The sequence below is a fragment of the Coturnix japonica genome, chromosome 1 (assembly GCF_054131305.1).
Source record: "Coturnix japonica strain WE chromosome 1, WE-NBRP24, whole genome shotgun sequence".
In the NCBI taxonomy this organism is placed as follows: domain Eukaryota; kingdom Metazoa; phylum Chordata; class Aves; order Galliformes; family Phasianidae; genus Coturnix; species Coturnix japonica.
Genome location: NC_140663.1, coordinates 149,348,451 through 149,368,673, shown reverse-complemented (window position 1 = coordinate 149,368,673; position 20,223 = coordinate 149,348,451). Strand labels below are relative to the sequence as shown.

The 20,223-nt window shown below is 37.8% G+C and overlaps 1 protein-coding gene across 1 annotated transcript in view; it reads right to left on the bottom strand.

Annotated features, from left to right (window-relative positions):
• Nucleotides 1–17,201, bottom strand: part of LOC146762777 (uncharacterized) — a 41,153-nt gene extending 23,952 nt beyond the window's left edge. The window contains exons 1-2 of the mRNA XM_085538074.1: nucleotides 17,028–17,201; nucleotides 15,747–16,050 (exon numbers count right to left, since the gene is read on the bottom strand). Coding sequence (XP_085394200.1) covers nucleotides 15,747–16,050; nucleotides 17,028–17,201 — 478 coding nt within the window. The remainder of the gene's footprint in view (nucleotides 1–15,746; nucleotides 16,051–17,027) is intronic.
• Nucleotides 17,202–20,223: the final 3,022 nt, after the last annotated feature.

Here is a 20,223-nt window from a genome sequence, read left to right as displayed (position 1 = left end):
AACTAATAATGTATATTATTCTTCTTTTAGTGGAATGTTAGTAACCAAATTATTTAGTTGTTTGGGTGGATTCATTGGGGAAACATGAAATTAAAATCTGTAGATCTATAGACAATTTTCAGAGGCAGAAATAGAACAGCTTTCAACTCTCAGTCATTACAAATTACCAGTTTCTAAAATATAAAAACTGTAGGTGAATTTGAATGGCTACACAGACAGTTTAGACATTAACGCCTGCCTTTAAACTCTCTTGATTCCTCATCAGATACCTTGGAGTAAATGTTAAGTAACCCTATAATAAGTCAAGAGGACTCTATGCTGTCATCTTGCAATTAAAGTCATTAAAAGGTACAGTATAAGACAAACAAAAAGTACTTTCTGCATTTCTGGGGTGAGTTGGTATGTCTCAAACACTTGCAGTGCAAGGCTGTTGCCACGACAACCAGTCAAAGGCTGAAATCAGACAAACTGGCTTGCACTTCCCGCAAGAAAGTTTTGGCTGCAAGCTTATTTTTGACAAACTTGTTATTGCATACTTGCTACTTTGTAACTTATCAGGCATAAAAAGATGCCTGATTGAGACTCTGAGTGAGCTGTCTTTAACATCTTCTCCTACTTCTTGGTGGTCATCATTGCTGTTTCAAGACTATCACCTCTGAACAAGTGTGCTTATCATCCCATCCTGTGTCCATCAGTGTGGGCTGATGATGGAACACCTTGAAATGGACTTTCAGAATAGACTAAAGATCAGTCATTTCCCTGTCCTTTTCTCTGACTGACACTCTTTCTATTTTCCTCATTTTTCTGTTTTCACTCTTTTTCTCTCACAAAATTGTTAAGTAATTGCAAGATCTATTTCAGCTTCTTAAAAGCATCATCTCTTATATACCTATTAAGTAACAAAGTTTAAAAGTAGTTGTGATGCTTATTTTGGCTCCCTAAGGTTGTATAGTTTAGATACTCAGATAGATTCTGAGTATTAGAATGCCAATATTTTGTATTCCAGAGTGTTTCTGAGACAACTGCAGTACAAATCATCACTCATTACAAATGATGATTGTGTGCAGATCTCTGTGTATCGTTTTACCTTTATCTAACTGGGGGTATTTGCAAATCTGGTCACTCCTTGCCTCCTCTTAAAAATGAGACATAGCAGATTCTTATCTACATATGGCAGTAGGTACCTGAAATCATATTTAACTAGTCTGCTATATTAGAATGTAATGAAGATTTTTTTTTTTTTAAAGATCCTTTAATATATTTCTGAAAGAATTTATTTATTTATTTATTTTCACTGTTACAATTGCTTTTATGATGAAAAAAAAAAAGGACCTTCCACTTATATAGAATCATAGTATGGTTTGGGTTGGAAGGGACCTGTAAGATCATCTAGTTCCAGCTCCCCTGCTAAAGGCAGGGACATCTCCCTCTAGACCAGGGCATCACCAACCTCACAGTAATTTCTTCCTAGTATCTAGTCTAAATCTTCCAGTTTAAAACCATTTCATTTTGTCCTGTCACAACATGCTCCCATCTTTCCTGTTGGTCTCCTACATGTACTGGAAGGTCACTATCCAGTTCCCCAGAGCTTTCATTTCTCTAGGTTGAAGAGCCCCAACTCTCTCAGCCTGTCCTCATTGGGGAGGTGTTCCAGAACTCTAATAATCTTTTTGGCCCTCCTCTGGACCAGCTCCAACAATTCAGTATCCTTGTGTTGGTGTCCCCAAAAATTGACACAGTACTCCAGGTGGAGTCTCATGAAAGCAGAGTAAAGGGGCAGAATCATCCCACTGGTCATGCTTCTCTTGTTGAATGAAACCCAGGATACTATAGTTGGCTTTCTGGGTTGCAAGTGCACATTGCCAGCTCACGTTGAATCTTTCATCAGTTAACACTCCCAAATACTTCTCAGAGCTGCCCTCAAGCCATTTGCAACCCATCTTGTATCTGTGCTTGGTATTGCCCTGATCCAGGCACAGGACTTTGTGCTTGGCCTTGTTGAATGCCATGAACTTGTCATAGGCTCAAATCTCAATCCTGTTCAGGTCCCTCTGGATGGCATCCTTTCCCTCTATAACATCCTTTTCCTAGATCCATACCTCTATCCACTTACAGTCTGTTTTCACGTGTCAATTTTTTTTTCTCTTTATTGCCTAAGCTACAAATATCTTTTAGTATAAAAAAAAGGCTTTCAGTAGAAAGATGCTTTGCCAGAAGGTATATCAGTAGATATGACTGTAATGTCTATACTTTAAGACTTATTATTACAATAAATTTCTACCCAGCTTCCCAAGTGGGTACTTTGTTCCTGAATATTCCTCCCAGTTCTCTTTTATTCATAGAACAACAGAAGTGAATGAGTAAGTCAACAGAAGATCCTAAACTGACAGGCATAGTCGTTGATGTTAACCTTTAAGAACCCTATAGACTCCTGTTTAAATAACAGCTCCTTAAGGAGATATGAGCCAAAGTTATGATTCCTTATAGAAGGGACTATTTACTGCTGATATTAGAACAGAATAGTATTTTTCTTCAGTATTTGAGAATGTCTCTAGCATTGCCATTAGCTAAGGCTGATAGATAAACAAGCACATTCATTAATTTTATTATTGAATATGTCAATCTGTATTACTAATGATAGCTTTTGGAAATATGTATATTAAAAGGGAATTAATTACCACAATTCCTTACTTTATTTGTTTGTTTGTTTATTTAATGGTTACAACTTCTACATTTCTATGTTCAGACTGATATGCTCATCTACAGTTAGCGTGGTTTTAGATTACAGTCCCTTCACTATCTTCCATTAACTTTATATATACTTGCAGTTTTTTAAATGTATTTTTTCTTGTCAAATCTAATTGCAAGTACCTTGTTGTTTTTTGTTGTTGTTGTTGTTGTTGTGTTGTTTTTTTTTAAAGTGTCTGACTCAGAGAATCACATTTATAGTCTGAAACTATCTTTAAATGCATGAAGACAATGAAGACAATAAAGTCAATAAAAGGAATTTCATTCTTGTGAGTACTCACCTCTAGAGTGGTAAACTACTGCTATTTCTCTGTGGTTCACTAGAGGGATCTTTATTTCTCGGTGTGTGATACTAGTTTCTTCACATACGAACTTTGCACATTTGCCATTAACTTAGATTTAATGGGACAGTTGAAGTCAGTTCATCCAAATTTACTCAGGAGTTTGAAACATAAATCTCTGAAACTATATATTGAGTTCAAAATCTTTGCCCTCGAGAATCCATGGCAATCCATAGTTGATGTTCCTCCCACACAAATTAACTGAACTCTTAAGTTATTTGTTCTAGTCAGTTATAACAGATTTTTGGTTCAATAACATTGAGCCAGTGCTATTTTCATCATAGGCCTTCCTTTATATATAGAAGAAAAGATGATTTCTTCATTCCTCAGTTAGGGTAAAGAGACAATGATTTAGGCATGTCCAATCTGTGGCCTACAGGGCACATAGAGCCTGTCCCACCCTGTTCTGACACTGCTGCAGTGGTGGAACATCCTCTCTGAGCAGCCGAGCCCAGCCCCAGGCATGCACATATCATTCAGCAGAAACAAAACACTGGTATGCGATTGACAAAGTCTGGGCTGAAATTGAATGCATTGAGCTACAATCAGACATTCAACTTGAAAATTTCATTAAGTATCTTTATCACACTTTTATCAGACCTGCTTTAACAGAAAAATATATCCTTTGCTTCGCAAGCACGCCTTACGTGTCATCACTTTTTGGCAATAGATACATTTGTAAACAACTGTTTTCGTGGATGAAGATCATGAAGAATAATAGAATTCTTAGAGTTGGAACAGACCTTTAAAGGTCACCTAGTCTAATTCCCTTGCAATGAACAGGGACATCCACTGCTAGATCATGTTGGCCAGAGTCTGATCCAGCCTCTCCTTGAAAGTCTCCAAGAACTGGGCATCCGCCACATCTTTGGGCAACCTGTTTCAGTGCCTCATCACCCTCACTGTAAAAGACTTCTTCCTTGCATCCAGTCTAAATCAAACCTCTTTAAGCTTGAAATCATTTTCCCTTGTTCTGTCATCACAGACTCTGATAAAATGTTTCCCCTTCTTCCCTGTAGTTCCCCTGTAGATACTGAAGGGCCACCTTGGAGCCTTCTCTTCTCCAGACTGAACAGCTCCAACTCTTCTCATCCTGTACTTGTAGGGCAGGTGTTCCATCTCTTGGATCGTTTTGGGCCCATGTGAACCTAAGGCTAAGAGCAAGGTGTTGCACTTGTGCCAAGGCAATCCCAGATATTTATACGGGCTGGAGGAAGAACTCCTTGAGAGTAGCCCTGTGGAGAAGGACTTGTGGGTCCTGGTGCACAAGAGGCTGGACGCAAGCCAGCAGTGCACTGTTGCAGCCTGGAAGGCCAGCTATATCCTGTGCTGTGTTACAAGAAGAGTGGCCAGCAGAGAGAGGGAGGTGATTTTCCCTCTCTACTCGGCTCTTGTAAGGCCCTATCTGGAGTATTGTGACCAGGCCTGGAAGCCCTAGTACAAGAAAGACACAGAGCTCTTGGTATCAGTCCAGAGGGTGGCCACTAAGAAGACCAGAGGTCAGGAGCACCTTTCCTATGAAGAAAGGTTGAGGGAACTGGGCTTATTTAGCTTGGAGAAGAGAAGGCTCAGGGGAGACCTCATTGTGGCCTTCCAGTACTTGAAGGGAGTGTATAAACAGGAGGGGGAATGGCTGTTTACATGGGTTGATAGTGGCAGAACAAGGGGGCTGGTTCTAAACTTAGACAAGGTAAGTTTAGATTACACATTATGAGGAAGTTTTTTACTCAGAGGGTGGTGACACACTGGAACAGGTTTCCCAAGGAAGTTGTGGATGCCTGGCCCTGAAGGCATTCAAGGCCAGGCTGGATGTTGCTCTGGGCATCCTGGTCTAGTGGTTGGTGATGCTGCCTGTGGCAGTGGGGTTGAAACTAGATGATCTTTTACATTATTTTCAACCCAGGCCTTTCTATGATTCTATGATGATTCTGTGATTCTATGATTTTTCTGTCCCTACTCTGGACGTTCTGTCTGTCTGTCCTGTATTGAGGATCCACGTCTGAATACAGTACTCCACATGAGGTCTCACCAGTGGAGAGTAGAGGAGCAAGATCACCTTCCTCATCCTGCGGGCCATTTTCTCTTGATGCTTTCCAGGATATGGTTTGTTTCTGACCTACCAGTCTCCCAGGTCCTTTTTGTCTCTGGACTGTGCTCAATCCTTTCATCCCCCTCTAATCTCAAATATCATGATATTTTGTAGTGTAGGAATAGGAAGAATACAGAAATAAACCAGGGACAATTATTTGCAGTTTTGTTTGATGAGATAATACGGTTAGATATTTGCAAAAAGAGAAATAATCAGATTAAGATGTGCTACACATTAGTGGCTTAAGAAGAAAGATAAATAAACATATAGTAATGATTTTAGTGTTAATAAACTAATGATTGCAAATTGTGATTTTTATAGTACACAATTCAAAGAAAACTTTCACTTTTGAAATTTTTGAATGTATTTACTGACATAAATCCTAAAATTAAAGACAATAATCAAGTAACTCAGCTAAACTCAGAACATTTCAATATAGTGAAGTTCATAGTCCAACCATAATTCTAAAGAATAATTAATCACAGATTCAGCTCTTGAGCAACATTCTTGAATGTTGCAAGCTGGTTGATTAATGCTGAAATATTTTCATGATTTCACTTTCTATATAAATTTTAAAAATTTCTTGTAAATGCATAAAAAACCTTAAATAAAAAATAATTTTTAGATGTATTCTCTGAACACAGTGCCTTATGCACAGCATCCCTCTTCAAGGGTGACTTTCTGTTTTTGGTTGAAGACTAAAATGGTACTGATTTTTTTTTATTATTATTATTTTTTATTTTTTTTTAGCCACAGATCTTTGTAATGTAAAAAACAAACAAACAAAGCAGAAGAAAAAAAGTCACCGAGTTTTCCTCCCTACCACATCCTTTCTTATCTGTTTTTCTTCATGGAACTCAAATTAATATACAAAATAGTATGTGGAGAAGGCAGAGTCAACACATCTTTGATAACTGTTATTTTTCTATTAAAATTAGAGGACAAAAATGAAGTTTCAAGTGATCTGCTTTTATATTTGAAAATATTTCTTGCAGAGAGTTTTACTCTTCACACCCAGGCTGAGAACCCACTGAGAATTCAGACTGAATAAAATGTATATTTAGTGGAACAGAGACTGAAGCATCTGCCCTCCCAGATTTTCCCATTGGTACTGCAAGGAGGAGAATTTCATAAGACTGTGCACTAAGCTTCAAGTAAAAATCCTAGAGAACCTAGATATATAAGAAAACATTGTGATGACAGTAAAACATACAAGTTTACATAGAACAGGAACTGGTAGGGCACATTGGCCTCTACATGAATTGTTAGCAAAAAAATATTTGTGTGTAAGTTACCAGTAGTCTCTTGGGTAGAGGAGAAAAAGAAATAACAAATAAAATAACAAATAAAATAATGAAATAAAATAAAATAAAATAAATAAAATAAAATAAAGGAAGGAATTTTGAAAGGAATAAATACTGGAGATATGAATGTTCACAGTATCACAGTATCACAGTCTCGTGCGGGTTGGAAGGAACCTTAGAGATCATCGAGTCCAATCCCCAGGATTCAAGCCTCCTGTGTAGCAGAGCTGCACTTCTACCAATTGTGCCACAGGGGATTAGAACCCGGGCCCCCGGTGTTGCAAAGTGGCATTCCCACCACTGTGCCACCGGGGCACACTATATGTGTGTAATGTTGTTCAGTTAACTATAAATAAGTGGCTAAAAGTCTGGATAAAATAATCTGAACAATCAACATGATGTCTGCCAAGAATCTATGGAAGGAAATGAATTATAATTGCAACCATAGATGTTTCCTGAGCAAAGAAGTTCTTACCTTTACATTGTGGATCCCAATATGTATTATTACCTATTATTTATCATTATTTTCACAGCATCACAGAATGGCCCTGGTTGGAAGGGACCTCAAGGATCATGAAGCTCCAACCCCACTGCCTGGCAGGGCCACCAAACTTCCACGTTTAGTAGATCAGGTTGCCCAGGACTGCATCCAACCTGGCCTTGAACACCTCCAGGGATGGGGCATCACAACATCCCTGGGCAGCCTGTTCCAGGACCTCACCACAGTTTTGTTAATTCAAAGTCCATTTACTTTCCCCCGAACATTTATTTATTTATTTATTTATTTATTTATTTATTTATTTATTTATTTATTTTCTATGCAACAGTTGGCTGCAGAGGAGCAGTCTGACAAAATGGTACGTGTCATGGAAATGCATACAAAACAAAGGTATGTTACTGAATTCCTCCATCTGGAAAATACTGAACTCTTTTGACACTGATGACTGCTTAATGAACATTTCTGGACACCAAAGAGTGGACATAGAACAATGAAGTAGTGGATGGTGTTTTTCAGCAGTACTGACAGAGACATGAAAAAAAAGATCTGTTCTGGAGAGCCATGCAGACTTTAATGAGCATGGCTGATGAAAATTCATAGCTAATGTTTGTGACTAGGTTGAAAAATAGTGCTTTGCAGCTGACTACCTCCACTATCAAATAGTGTTATTCTTCCTATTTGTTGTAGTTTCCAATGAAATAAATAGGAGACATTATTTTTGGAGTGATCTCTATAATATGTTATATATGTAGGATTATAGACGTGAAATTTATTTGATTCAAAGAGTATTTCATCGACACTGGAAATCCTTGGATAGCCATGACAATAGCCATGAACCTGGCATCATTTACAACAGTCTACTTTTCTTCAATGCTCGTGCCATGCAGAAAACTGCAGGTATTCTACAAGAGTGCTTGGGAAGGCAATAAGTTTCCCATACAAATTCTATTAAGAGTCCGAAAATAATTTTAGATTTTTTAAAATTATTATTATTTATTTTTATTTTTTATTTTTTGTATTTTCAATAAGATCATACTCTCACAACTCACAAATGCATTGTAAATAGATTCAGGATAACCGGCCTTCTGAAAACTGAAAAATTCATGTGCAGTGCCAAAAAAGCTGATTGAACATTAATTGGGAAGGATATTCATAAGATGGGTGCTTCTGTTACAGTCTTTTTATTTCTAAGATTTAAGCTGGCGATTCAGTAGATCAACTTGCTCCTCACAGGAACAGTTGTGGTACTTGCTATCTAACAGTTTGGGAAAGTGTCATAGCACCAGATGGTAAATGGGTAAATACCACATGTGAGGGAGAGTCCTACAGGTCAATATGACATACAGCAATTCTCGGCAAGCCGTCAGCATGAAAAGTATTGCTATATAAGCATAGCAAACACAGCAGTGAAGCTGAACACCACATAAACTGCTAGATGCTGCAGTAAGTCTTGAAAATGCTTCTGTAAGCATATAAACTGGCAGTTCATTGAGAAAGGCTTGTTGCAAGATAGTGAAAGTATATATTGAATGAGACTATGGGTCTGAAATATTAAATAACATTAGTTTCTCAGAACAGTAGATACAGGTATTCTTATCATTACTAAGATCAATAAAGAGAATGAAGATGTAAAACATTAAAATTATGTTACTATGTAATTAGTGTTAGTTGGAATATTTCTGAAATAATTTGGTCGCAGACTTGTGCATTTTGTGTTTCATGAAGCAGGAATAGAAAATTGTTTTGGATATTATCAGTGTCACTGATTGCTGTAAATAAATCCATTTGTATTATTAGCAGACAAAACATTTGTGAGACTTTTCAAAATAATTAGTTACAACAGAAAAAAATAATCTGTTCACATTATATATCCTAATTGACCTTAAAAAAAAACAAAACAAAACAAAACATTGATTACTGCTTATTTTGTGCTACAGACCATTCAGAATATTTATGCTCCTAGGAGATGTTCTTATTTTAAAAATTCCAGTTTATTTCATATGTGTCTCAGAAATGTATATCATTTCTTCCATTTCACATTCTCACAAACCTCTTAAGAGAAATCTTTTTCAAAAGATGTGCAGATAGCCCATTAATAAACAAAGGCATGGTATGAAGTTTGCTTTTGGTTCTTTCTGAAAATTATTGGAATTCTAAAGCATCCTGAAAGCTGATGAAGTCAGAAAATTAAAACTGTTTAATGAGAATCCAGGCCAAAGATTTTATGGAACATACGACACAAAAGATTGCAGCATTTCTGCCTGCTCATATGCACTGCAAGTAAAATTGAAGAGAAAGTTTTATAATTAACATTTTCCTCAAGGTCTAATTTAAAGATGAAACTTAAAGACAAACAAACAACAAATAAAAGTCACTTATTAATACGTTCATTTCTTCTGAATTTAAGCTGATCCCATCCCCAATAAACTAGATCAGTAAAGATAAATATATGAGGGCTATTCCAAAAGTAATGCCTCCTATTTTATTGTATTGGTTCATAATGTTAGAAGTGGATGCTGGTACTGTGGCAGTAGGAGGTGAAACTTCCCACTAATATTCCACTACATTTTGATGCCATGCAACAGATGGCAGCAGAGGGGCAGTCTGACAAAATGGCATCTACCATGAAGGGCATATGAAGGAAAGATGTGTCACATCACTGAATTCCTCCATATAAAAAAATATTGCACCTATTTCTATTCACTGATGTTTGCTGACTGTTTACGGAGACCAAACAGTGGATGTGAGCACAGTGAGGCAGTAAGTGGTGCATTCCAGCAGTGGAAACAGCAGTGTAAAAGAGAGGCCATATTTCAGATGGCCATGCAAATTTTTGAGTGTGGCATGCAGTCTCTTGTTCATCCTGTGAAAATGCATAGCTAATGGTGGTAGCTATGCTGAAAAATAATGCTTTGTAGCTGAGTCTGTGCTTTATCAAATTGTTATTGTGCTCTTTGCATCTGTTGTAGTTTCTGTGGGAATAATGGGAGACATTGCTTTCAAGTGTCCTGTGTAGTTCAAGGAATTACAAATGGGGTTTCCATCCATCAAGTCTTTTCACTGGAAAAATACAGCTGCAATGTTAGATGATCTGATATTATCTACTATGAAATGTAATTAACATTTAATTATAATCAGGTGCATATGTCAGTAGTAATGATTAACTTTGATTTCTTTTTTTGAAGAGTTGTGATTACATATTGGTACTGTTATTTTCTTATGTGGTAAATGAGAAATGTTCAAATGAGAGTGTTAAATATAAGCATACTGTTACCTGCTCTGTAAACTGGATGTGAGGAAAAACTCTATACATGGTGACTGCATACACAAGGAACTAGCAGTGTATGATACTGCAGTACGTTGAAGCTATCTTATTGTAAACGAACTATTCCTTCTAACACTACCCACTGATTAACTTTTTTTTTCTTTTTTTCTCTTTTTTTCTCAGAGTTCCAATAGTCTTCAAACAAAAAGATCATCCAAGCTCATTATTTTCATGGGCAAGTACCAACAGCAATAACAGTAAAAATAAATAAATAGATAGATGATAGATAGATAGATAGATAGATAGATAGATAGATAGATAGATAGATAGATAAATAAATAAATGAAAATCTGCAAATGTTTATTCTTTTTATTTAATGCATGCTTCAGATTTTATTCTTAATTACTCAAAAATCAAAGTAACTTAGCTTGAAACATTTAAATGCTTTCATTAAGGTGAATCACATGCTCTATTGGATTAGATCACAAATATATATATTGACTTCAACAGGTTTCCAGGAAAGGAAAGTTGCTATCCAAGCCAGGTGGTACAGTCTTAAACTATCTGAGTATCAGGGTTTTTTTTTTTGTTTTGGTTTGGTTTTTTTTGTGGCAGTGTATATAAACCTGAACAGAAAGTAAACAAATCTAGCATGTTTCAGGTAGATAGTGACAGAAGAAGAAAACAGAAGGTGACAGAGTGTGAGCGTAGTTCCATAGTCAAAAATACATACATCTCTTCTTAGTCACACATAAATTTCTTTTTTGTTTTCCTAAGTGCAGGCAGATCTGAACAACAATGCAATGATCCTCTGAACAACAGAGAATCGTTAAGAAAACATTTAAATGGGGTTAACAGAAGATTTTTATTTGAAGTCCCTGAATGCCAGTGATTTTCTCTTTTTAGATCCACTGTTATTTAAATGGATTTATTTTTTTTTAATTTTTTTTTTTTTTTTTTTTTTTACTTTTGGTTGTGGAATTTCATATCAAACCTTAATACACCAGTTCCATAAGTAAATAGCAATAACAGCAATAACTCCTTTTATGTCAGACTTGCGGTTAGAAGGTATTTAAGAACTTATAATTTTCTCCTGTCTTGTTCTTAAAAATATATACAACTTTCTGACCTCCATGGTCTAATTTATAGTGATATCATCAAAACAATATCTTTATCTTATTTATACGCAGCGAAGAGAAAATGCTTTCTCTATTAGAAAAATCCATTTACATTTATATAAAAATAAAAGGTGGTGGTTTTTTTTCACATTTTATCTGCTCATTTTCTTGTCACTCTGAAATTTCTCAAGCAATTTATCTAAATTTTCCTGTAGTAGAAGTCATCTTCTGTGCTGTTAACAAGAAATGTGTATTTCAGCACTAATATCTGCAGGTTTAACAGTTGATAATATGCCAGTAGAGCTGTGGAAGGGAATCTTTTGGCCTTGAAGACCAAATCCATGATGTGGATTTAATTGGTTCCTAGAAGACAGTACTTATTTCTCATCTCATGTACAGTAAATTGCCACTTATAAAAGAGACAAAACAACAAAGGACAGGTTGGATTTTTGAACATGGTATCTGTCTGTACTAGCTGTAGTGATGAAACAAAAGAAGAAAAAAAGGGCAAATAAGTAAATAAATAAAGCAAATGTATGCAAGTTTTTGTTCCAGCTGAGGAAGAAGGAGGAAAGTATTTTTTTGCTAAACTGTTTAAGCAAACAAGCAAATAGCTAAGAAGAAAGTTTGTTTGTTTGCTTGTTTTTAACAGTTTTGACACAGTTTCTATGTTTTTATTTTGTTCTAGAAGGGAGCAGAGGCCTTTATGCATGCTCCTTCTTTATGTCATCATGAGGGAACTGACAGACAAAAGACTCAACATTAGATTTGAAGTTATATGTAACTTCTGCTTTTTGAATAAATATATAAATAACTAAAAAAAAAAAAAAAAAATTATGTTTATATCCATAGACATAAGCAGGATTTCACTGATCAGTGCAACATTGTTAGGGACAGCAGGAAGCTTTGCTAAGATAAACACTGCGTGTATTTGTTGAGGGATACAAAAAACATAAGGGAGCCCAGAAGATAAAGAATAAATTCAATATCTTTAAAAAGAGAAAAGTAAACAAGAAGCAATCAATTTGTAAATTGCACTGTACTGTTCTTTCATGTTTCCCTCTGCCTAAAAACAATTCCAGTCACTTATGTACAACAACTTCCAGCCACTGTTAAAATAGACATTGCAGACTTTCCTCTTAGTCTGCCCTTTTGACAGTCCTTTGAAACACTGTTGAGGTTAGCAGAGTAAAAATTCAAACACTAGCTATATCAATGGCCTAAACATAAAGCCAATGAGTATTACTATCTTGTGGCATGTAACCAGCACAGATAACTATGGATTCATTTGAAGAAAACAGTATGAATGCTTACACAATCTATCTTTCCCCAGTAAATATAAATGAACTGAATAGAAAACAATTGCCTTCATATGGATTTATCTTTTCATCAAATCATCCTGTAAAATTTATCATCAACTGCTTACAAAATTTAAATAAACTTTTGGGAAGATGTTTACTCCTTATAAACTTTGGTTAATTCTAAATTGATTCCATATAAAAGTTATTAACCTGTTATTAAATGGTGTTTGATTGTTCTGTGAATATGCTCCAGAATACAAAAATTTCTAGCCAATCTATATGGACAGTCCTAGAAAATGGACAGTCTAGGTGAAGAAATGACATGAGAGGTAAAAAATGCAACAGCATAGAAATTTCATCAGCTTTAATAACTCTACTATTTGTCATCAGATGATTAATAATTACCACCTGAAACGTTACACAAAGAGACTTACTCTGGTGTCTAACTCCAATACTCCTCCAATCAAGGGATGATACAAGGAATTTCTAGAACAGAGAGTTGACTAAACACAACTTGAAAGTCTGCAGGAGACTGTGCTAACTTCTCTCCTACTGACACATTCTCTAGCAATTCTAGAGAGTGGAATGACTAAGCTAGTAGCAACTGATCAGAGTGACTTTATGCCACACCTGAAAATGTGTTCTGTAGATCTGTGGAAGAACTCCTATGAAAAGTTAGTGGTCAGCTTTCAGACACCAGAATGGAGTCCTATTTGGTTTAAAATATATAGTGTAATATATATTTCTGATATATATTTTAATAATATATTTAATGGGTCTGCTGCCTATATTTCATTGACTAACATTTAACTGTTATTGTTTTCATGATTTTTCTTTTTTTAGCTTTTGTTTTTTCAGTGCATGACACCTTGTCTACACACTTTGCTGAAAGTCTTTCAAAAAATTAGTCAGCAAGAAATTATGTTCTTTCACAGGAAAGGGGGTTTAGTGACACATTTAACAAACACAAGCTTTGTATTTCCAAATGTTAGGATGTTTTGTTTATTTCTTGTATAAATCCATTAACTATGTTGACTTTATCCTATGGAGTGTTAAGAAATAAAGTGATAAAAGAGAGGGGGAAAAAAAAAAAGATGAAGTTTGAATATTGTTGATGAATCATTCAGTCTGTTCAGCACTTTGTCTCATCATGAGTGCACCATGTTTTTTTTAGTGTATTATCTCTCAATATCTCTTTAATGTTTGGTGCAGTCATTTATTTAACAGCACTTTTCATACTGGAAATCATACTAGAGTTTCATTTCATATGGCTGACTCATACAGTGTGTACAGCACATGACTAAAAATATTGTTGAATATTTTAGATTCAGAGAAGATATTACATGTCTGTTCTTTTGCATGTTACTTTGAGTTCCTCTTAAAAGGTCTCTTTAGTTCTCTAGTATCAGATTTTCAACAATGGTTTCAGTTTCTAATGGTGCTGTTTTGCACTTGCAAATATGGACTTGAAAATATACCTGTAGACTCAGTATTTAAACTATTCTGAAGACACTGGGGAGTTCTACAATACAAAAACAAAGTAATTAAGTCAAAGATGTGGAATAGAAGAGGAAAAGGTAGTTTGGAGTGATGAAAGCCTTCACTTCAACTGAAATCTGTAAAGTGGTTGTTCCCCTAACATTCTAGTCCCTGAGACAATAATGGATCTTCAGCAAAGATCATAATGATAGAGTACAGTACCTACATACTCTGTCCTTCTTTTCTTAACACTCAGGGAAGCAGAATCACAGAATTGTAGGGATTGGAAGGGACCTTCAGAGATCACTGAGTCTAACCCCCCTGCCAAAGCAGGTTCCCTACACCAGGTTGTACAGGTAGGCGTCCAGGTGGGTCTTGAATATCTCCAGAGAAAGAGACTCCACAGCCCCCTTGGGCATCCTATTCCAGTACTCCATCACCTTCCCTGTAAAGGAGTTCTTGTGCACATTCATATGGAACTTCCTATGCTTCAGTTTCTGGCCATTTCCCCTTGTCCTATCTCTACACACTGCTCAAAAGAGTCTGGCCTCGCCACTTTGCCCTCCGCAGCTTAGATATTTATAGACCTGGATCAGGTCCCTTCTCATTCCTCTTTTCTCAAGGCTAAACAGAACCAATTCACTTACTTAGCCTTTCTTTCTTTACAGGGGTGATGCTCCAGGCCCTTCACCATCTTTGTGGCACTCCACTGGACTCTTTCCAAGAGATACCTGTCATTTTTGTATTGGGGAGCCTAAAAGTGGATACAGTACTCCAGATGAGGCCTTACCAGGGTAGAGTAGACGGGGAGGATCACCTCCCTCAACCTGCTGGCCATGCTCTTTTTAATGCACCCCAGAATGCCATTGGCCTTCTTGGCAATGAGGGCACACTGCTGGCTCATGGCCAACCTGTCATCCACCAGGAAACCCAGGTCCCTCTCTGCAGAGCTCCAACCTATACTGGTGCATGCAATTATTCCTCCCTAGGTGCAAGACTACACTTGCTTTTATTAAACCTCATCTGGTTTCTTACTGCCCAGCTCTCCAGCCTGTCCAGGTCTCGCTGAATGGCATCACAGCTTCAGGTATGTCAGCTAATCTTCCCAACTTCATATCATCAGCAGACTTGTTGAGGGTGGCCACTATCCCCTCGTCAAGGTAATTGATGAAGATGTTGAACAAGATCGGACACAGCACTGACCTCTGGAGGACACCGCTAGTTACAGGTCTCCAACTGGACTCTGCACCTCCAATGATGACCCTTTGTGCTCTGCCAGTCAGCCAGTTCTCAACCTACCTCATTGTCCACTCATCTATCCCATACTTCATCAGGTTTGTTATAAGGATGTCGTGGGAGACAGTATCAAATGCCTTGCTGAAATCAAGGTAGATTACATCCACCGCTCTTCCCCCATCCACCCAGCCAGTGACAACATCATAGAAGGCTACCATTTTGGTCAAGCATGACCTCCCCCTGGTGAACCCATGCTGAGTACTCCTGATAAACAATTTTTCTTCCAATTGTCTGGAGATGGCATCCAGCACAAGTTGTTCCATCACCTTTCCAGGGACAGAGGTGAGGCTGACTGGCTGTAATTACCTGAATCTTCCTTTTTGCCCTTTTTGAAGACTGAAGTGACGTTGGCTATCCTCCAGTCTTCAGGCAGCTCCCCCATTCTCCTAGACCTCTCAAAGATAGAGAGAGGTTCAGCAATCACCTCCACCAGCTTCCTCAGCACCCGTGGATGCACCCCATTGGGTGCCATGGATTTATGCATATTGGTGCTGCCTAGGTACTCACGGACCACATCTTCCCTTAGTGAAGGGAAGTCTTCCATTTCCCAGATGCTCACAATCTCCAGGGTCTGGGATGACCCTGATGGAGAGCATGGAGAGAGTGGAAACTGAAGACAGAAACAAAGAAGGCATTCAGTATCTTTGTCTTCTCGGCATCCCCTGTTACCAGAACACCCCCCTCACTTAGTAGGAGGCCCACATTCTCCCTAGTCTTCCTCTTAATGTTAAAATACTGTAAAAAGCCTTTTTTACTATCCTTTATCACTTTTGCCAGATTCAATTCCAGGTGGGCTTTAGCCTTCCTCGTTGCATCCCTGCAGGTCCTGACATTTCTATACATTTCCCAAGTGGTCAGACCTTTTTCCACATTTCATAGACCTTCTTCCCTTTGAGTTTGTGCATGATCTCCTTGCTTATCCACACAGGCCTCTTGCCACCCCTTTCCAATTTCTTGCTCACAGAGACGCACTGATCCTGAGCTTGGAAGAAGAGCTGTTTAAATGCTGACCAGCTCTCACAGACCCCCTTACCTTCTAAAACCCTAGCCCACGGGATAGCTCCAAGTAGGACCCAGAAGAGATCAAAGTTGGCTCTCCTAAAGTCCAGGGTAGTAATCCTACTTTTTGCTTTGTTCTTCCACTCAGATCTTGAACTCCACCATCTCGTGGTCACTACAACCCAAGCTGCCTCCGACCTTTACTTCCTTAGCAAGTCCTTCCTTGTTAGTTAGAATGAGGTCCGGTAACACTCCTCCCCTAGTTGGTTCCTCCACCATCTGCATCAGAAAGTTGTCTTCAACACACTGCAAGAATCATCTGAACCATGTGTGCCTGGCCATGTTGCTCATTCAGCAAATATCTGGATAATTGAAGTCCTCCATAAGCACCAGCGCCTGGGATCATGACACTACTTCCAGTTGCTTACAGAAGGCCGCATCAACTTCCTCTTCCTGATTAGGGGTCTGTAGTACACACCCACAGCAGTGTCACCCTTAACAGCCTGCCCCTCCATTTTCACCCACAAGCTCTTCACAGCTACATCACTCTCCCCCAGGTGGAGTTGAATACATTCTAGCTTCTCTCACATAAAGAACAACTCCACCACCCCGTCCTGCCAGCCAGTATTTCCTAATAAGCACATAGCCCTCCATGACAACATTCCAGTCATGCAAGCTGTCCCACCACATCTCCACGATCACAATGAGATTATGGCCTTGTGACCACATGCAGATCTCCAGCTCTTCCTGTTTATTTTCCATGCTGCACGCGTTAGAGTACAGACACTTTAGAGAAGCAGCATCCCCCACCTTTCTCCATCCCTTGGAACTCCACCCTCTTAACCCATCAAGCTTGGTTTTGAGCCTTGAACTACATTCAATCCCATGGGCCCTCATTTTGCCTCCTTCCCCCTTCATACCTAGTTTAAAGACCTTCCAATAAGTCCCGCCCATTCCTCGGCTTCCTCTTATCCATTGGAGAAAGGATACTTTCATCTGCAGCCATCATGCCAGGTGCCAAGTATGTTGTCCCATGGTAAAAAAACAAAAAAAAATAAAATAAAAATTAAAATTAAAAAAATCCTGCGTTTGCACTAACTTCTAAGCCATTTATTTATGAGGTGGGTTTTTTGGATCCTCTCAGGAACCTGCCACTGAAGGTATAGAAGAAAAAAACACATCTGTTCTTTTAACTACCCACTCCAGTCTTCTGAAGTCTTCCTGATAGTCTTCAGGCTTTTCTCAGCGACTTCATCACTACCAGCCTGAACTACCAGTGCCTCAAAGGCACTGTAACTTTGCATTTGTTTTTGTAATTATAAAATGGTATTCAATAACATAATAGTCTGACAAATACAGTCACTTGAGAATCAATTATAGTACGCATGAAGAAAAAAACAAAAAGCACTTTGCTCTCCTCCTCTCTAGAATAATTAGTCTGGGTGGCAAAAGGAAGCCTGCCACATACAGTGTAGAGTGACAGATGATTAACAGTGCTTAGAACCAACAACATATTTTTAAACTGATCACATTAAGCACTAAAGGAAAGCAAGGTATTTTTTTCTTTATTTTTCTTCTATTCCTCACCTGCAGAGTTCTTTAGAGGTAATGTTTGAGGCTTTCAGTAAAATCTACCAACAGAAATTTTTGTTCAAGCTGTGGCTGCTTATAAGCTTTTCTGAATAGTAGAGCAGTTAGCATGGTTTCAATGGCAAATTAAAAGAGAAAGCAAAAGAATAGCAGCTGCTAACTGAGAAATGTGCAAGAAACTGGAACTGGCACTTAGTTATCTTTGAGACTTCTACTACTCTGTCAAATCTGGCTAAAATCAGTAGATCCAAAAGCTACAGAAACAGAGAAGAGACATACACATGCACAGACAAGTGCACACATGGACCTTTCTCCATAACATTTCTATGAAGCCAATTTAGCCATCCACTGGATCAGGCAGCCCAGGGCCTCCTTGAGTGCCTACAGAGATGAGGCATCCATAGCTTCTCTGGGTAACCTGTGCCAGTGTCTCACCACCTTCTGAGTGAAAATCTTCCTCCTCACACCTAATCTAAATTTTCCCTCTTCTGGTTTAAAACCTTTTCCCTTTTTCTATCACTGTCAGATTGCATAAAGAGTCAGTATACACTCCTTTTAAGTACTGAAAGATTTTTATTTTTCTTTTAGATTGAAAAGTGACAACATGAGAAAAAATGCTTGAAAGTTTCTCCTTTGTAGAGATGAGACTTAAAAATAAATATTCAGGACAATTCGTATCTATCATTATCATGATACTGTTGGAAAGGTAAAGTGGTAGAGGAACAGGGAAGAAGGGAAAAAGGATATCCTCTGCATTTGTTTTTTGTTTGTTTGTTTGTTTTTCCTTTTTTTTCTTTTTTTTATAATTTACTTGCAATCCTCTGCAAGCACTGAGCCAAAATAAATCTTTTAAGTAGCAAAGACATATTTAATAATATATTAGCTTGACAGTGTTGCCTTCTTTTGCATTAGAGACTTTTGTCTGACGTAAAATTATCAGTACACATTCCTAGAAAAAGAGCTGATTTTTATTCTCCTTTACCTGCCATCCTTATAGTGGTATTTCTGGTATTGCCTGTCTTCAAGCTCAGACATCCCAGTGTAATGAGATAAGTTATCACAGTCCTAGAAATACTACCACTAGAGATATCAAACTTTGGTGCACTGTAATTGCATGTGTGATAGCGAGAAACAAGGACCAATAAAAGACAGTCTCTAAAGCAAGAAAACTAGTGCTGAAAAGGTAATACATAATGCAAAGACAAGATTTTGTTTTGTTGCTTTATTTTTGTATTTAGTTTAGTGCGTGTAAGTTTTTGTTGTTGTTTGTTTGTTTGTTTATTTGTTTGTTCGGGGCACTTTTTCTTGAATTGAACTTCTAAGCAAGGGTTATGGGAGCAAAATCTCTCCCAGTGTAAGAGCAGAGCAAGTTCAAGACTTCATAAATCTGAATGTGTACCAGTCTATACGGCCAGAACATATGCATTCCAGAGCTCTGAAAGAACTGGCTGATGTGGTTGCTAAGCCACTATCCATCATATTTGTCAGGTAAAGGAAATTACAAGCCGGTGAACCTTGTATCTGTGTCTAGTAAGATCATGGAGTAGATCCTTCTGGAAGAGAAGTTAAGACACATGTGAGATGAGAAGGAAGTACAGGCCAGTGAGCCTTGCATATGTTTCTGGGAAAATAATGGATCAGATCTTTCTAGAAGAGATGTTAAGGAACATGCAAGACGAGGAGGTCACCCAAGACAACCAACTTGGCTTCACTAATGGCAGATCATGCCTGACCAGACCAGTGGTCTTCTGGGAGTGACACCATCAGAGGACAAAGGAAGAGTAACTGCCAAGATGAATGGGATCCTGGGCAGCCTGACCCAGTGAATGGCAACCCTAGATGATTTTTAAGGTCCTTTCCAACCTCCATTACACTATTATATGATTCTTCACTAAAAACTTTTTTCAGACTTTTCTGTGCAACAGTGTCCTTCTGCATCTGTAAAGTATTGAGTGTGTCCCTGAAGGATGTTCTCCAACTGAGTTTCTTCTTAAAGAAATCCAAATATCTTCTTCAACACTTTCCTGATATGAACCAAATCTGTCTGAGTGGAAACCACAGAGAAATTAAATGAAAAGCAGACTTACGATCCAAATTAAAACAGTAATGCAAGTTCAGCCTCCGCCTCTCTGAAAAATGTTCTGCTTGCTTGCATTAATAGAAGAAAGTCATTTACTCACCAATATGCGTAATC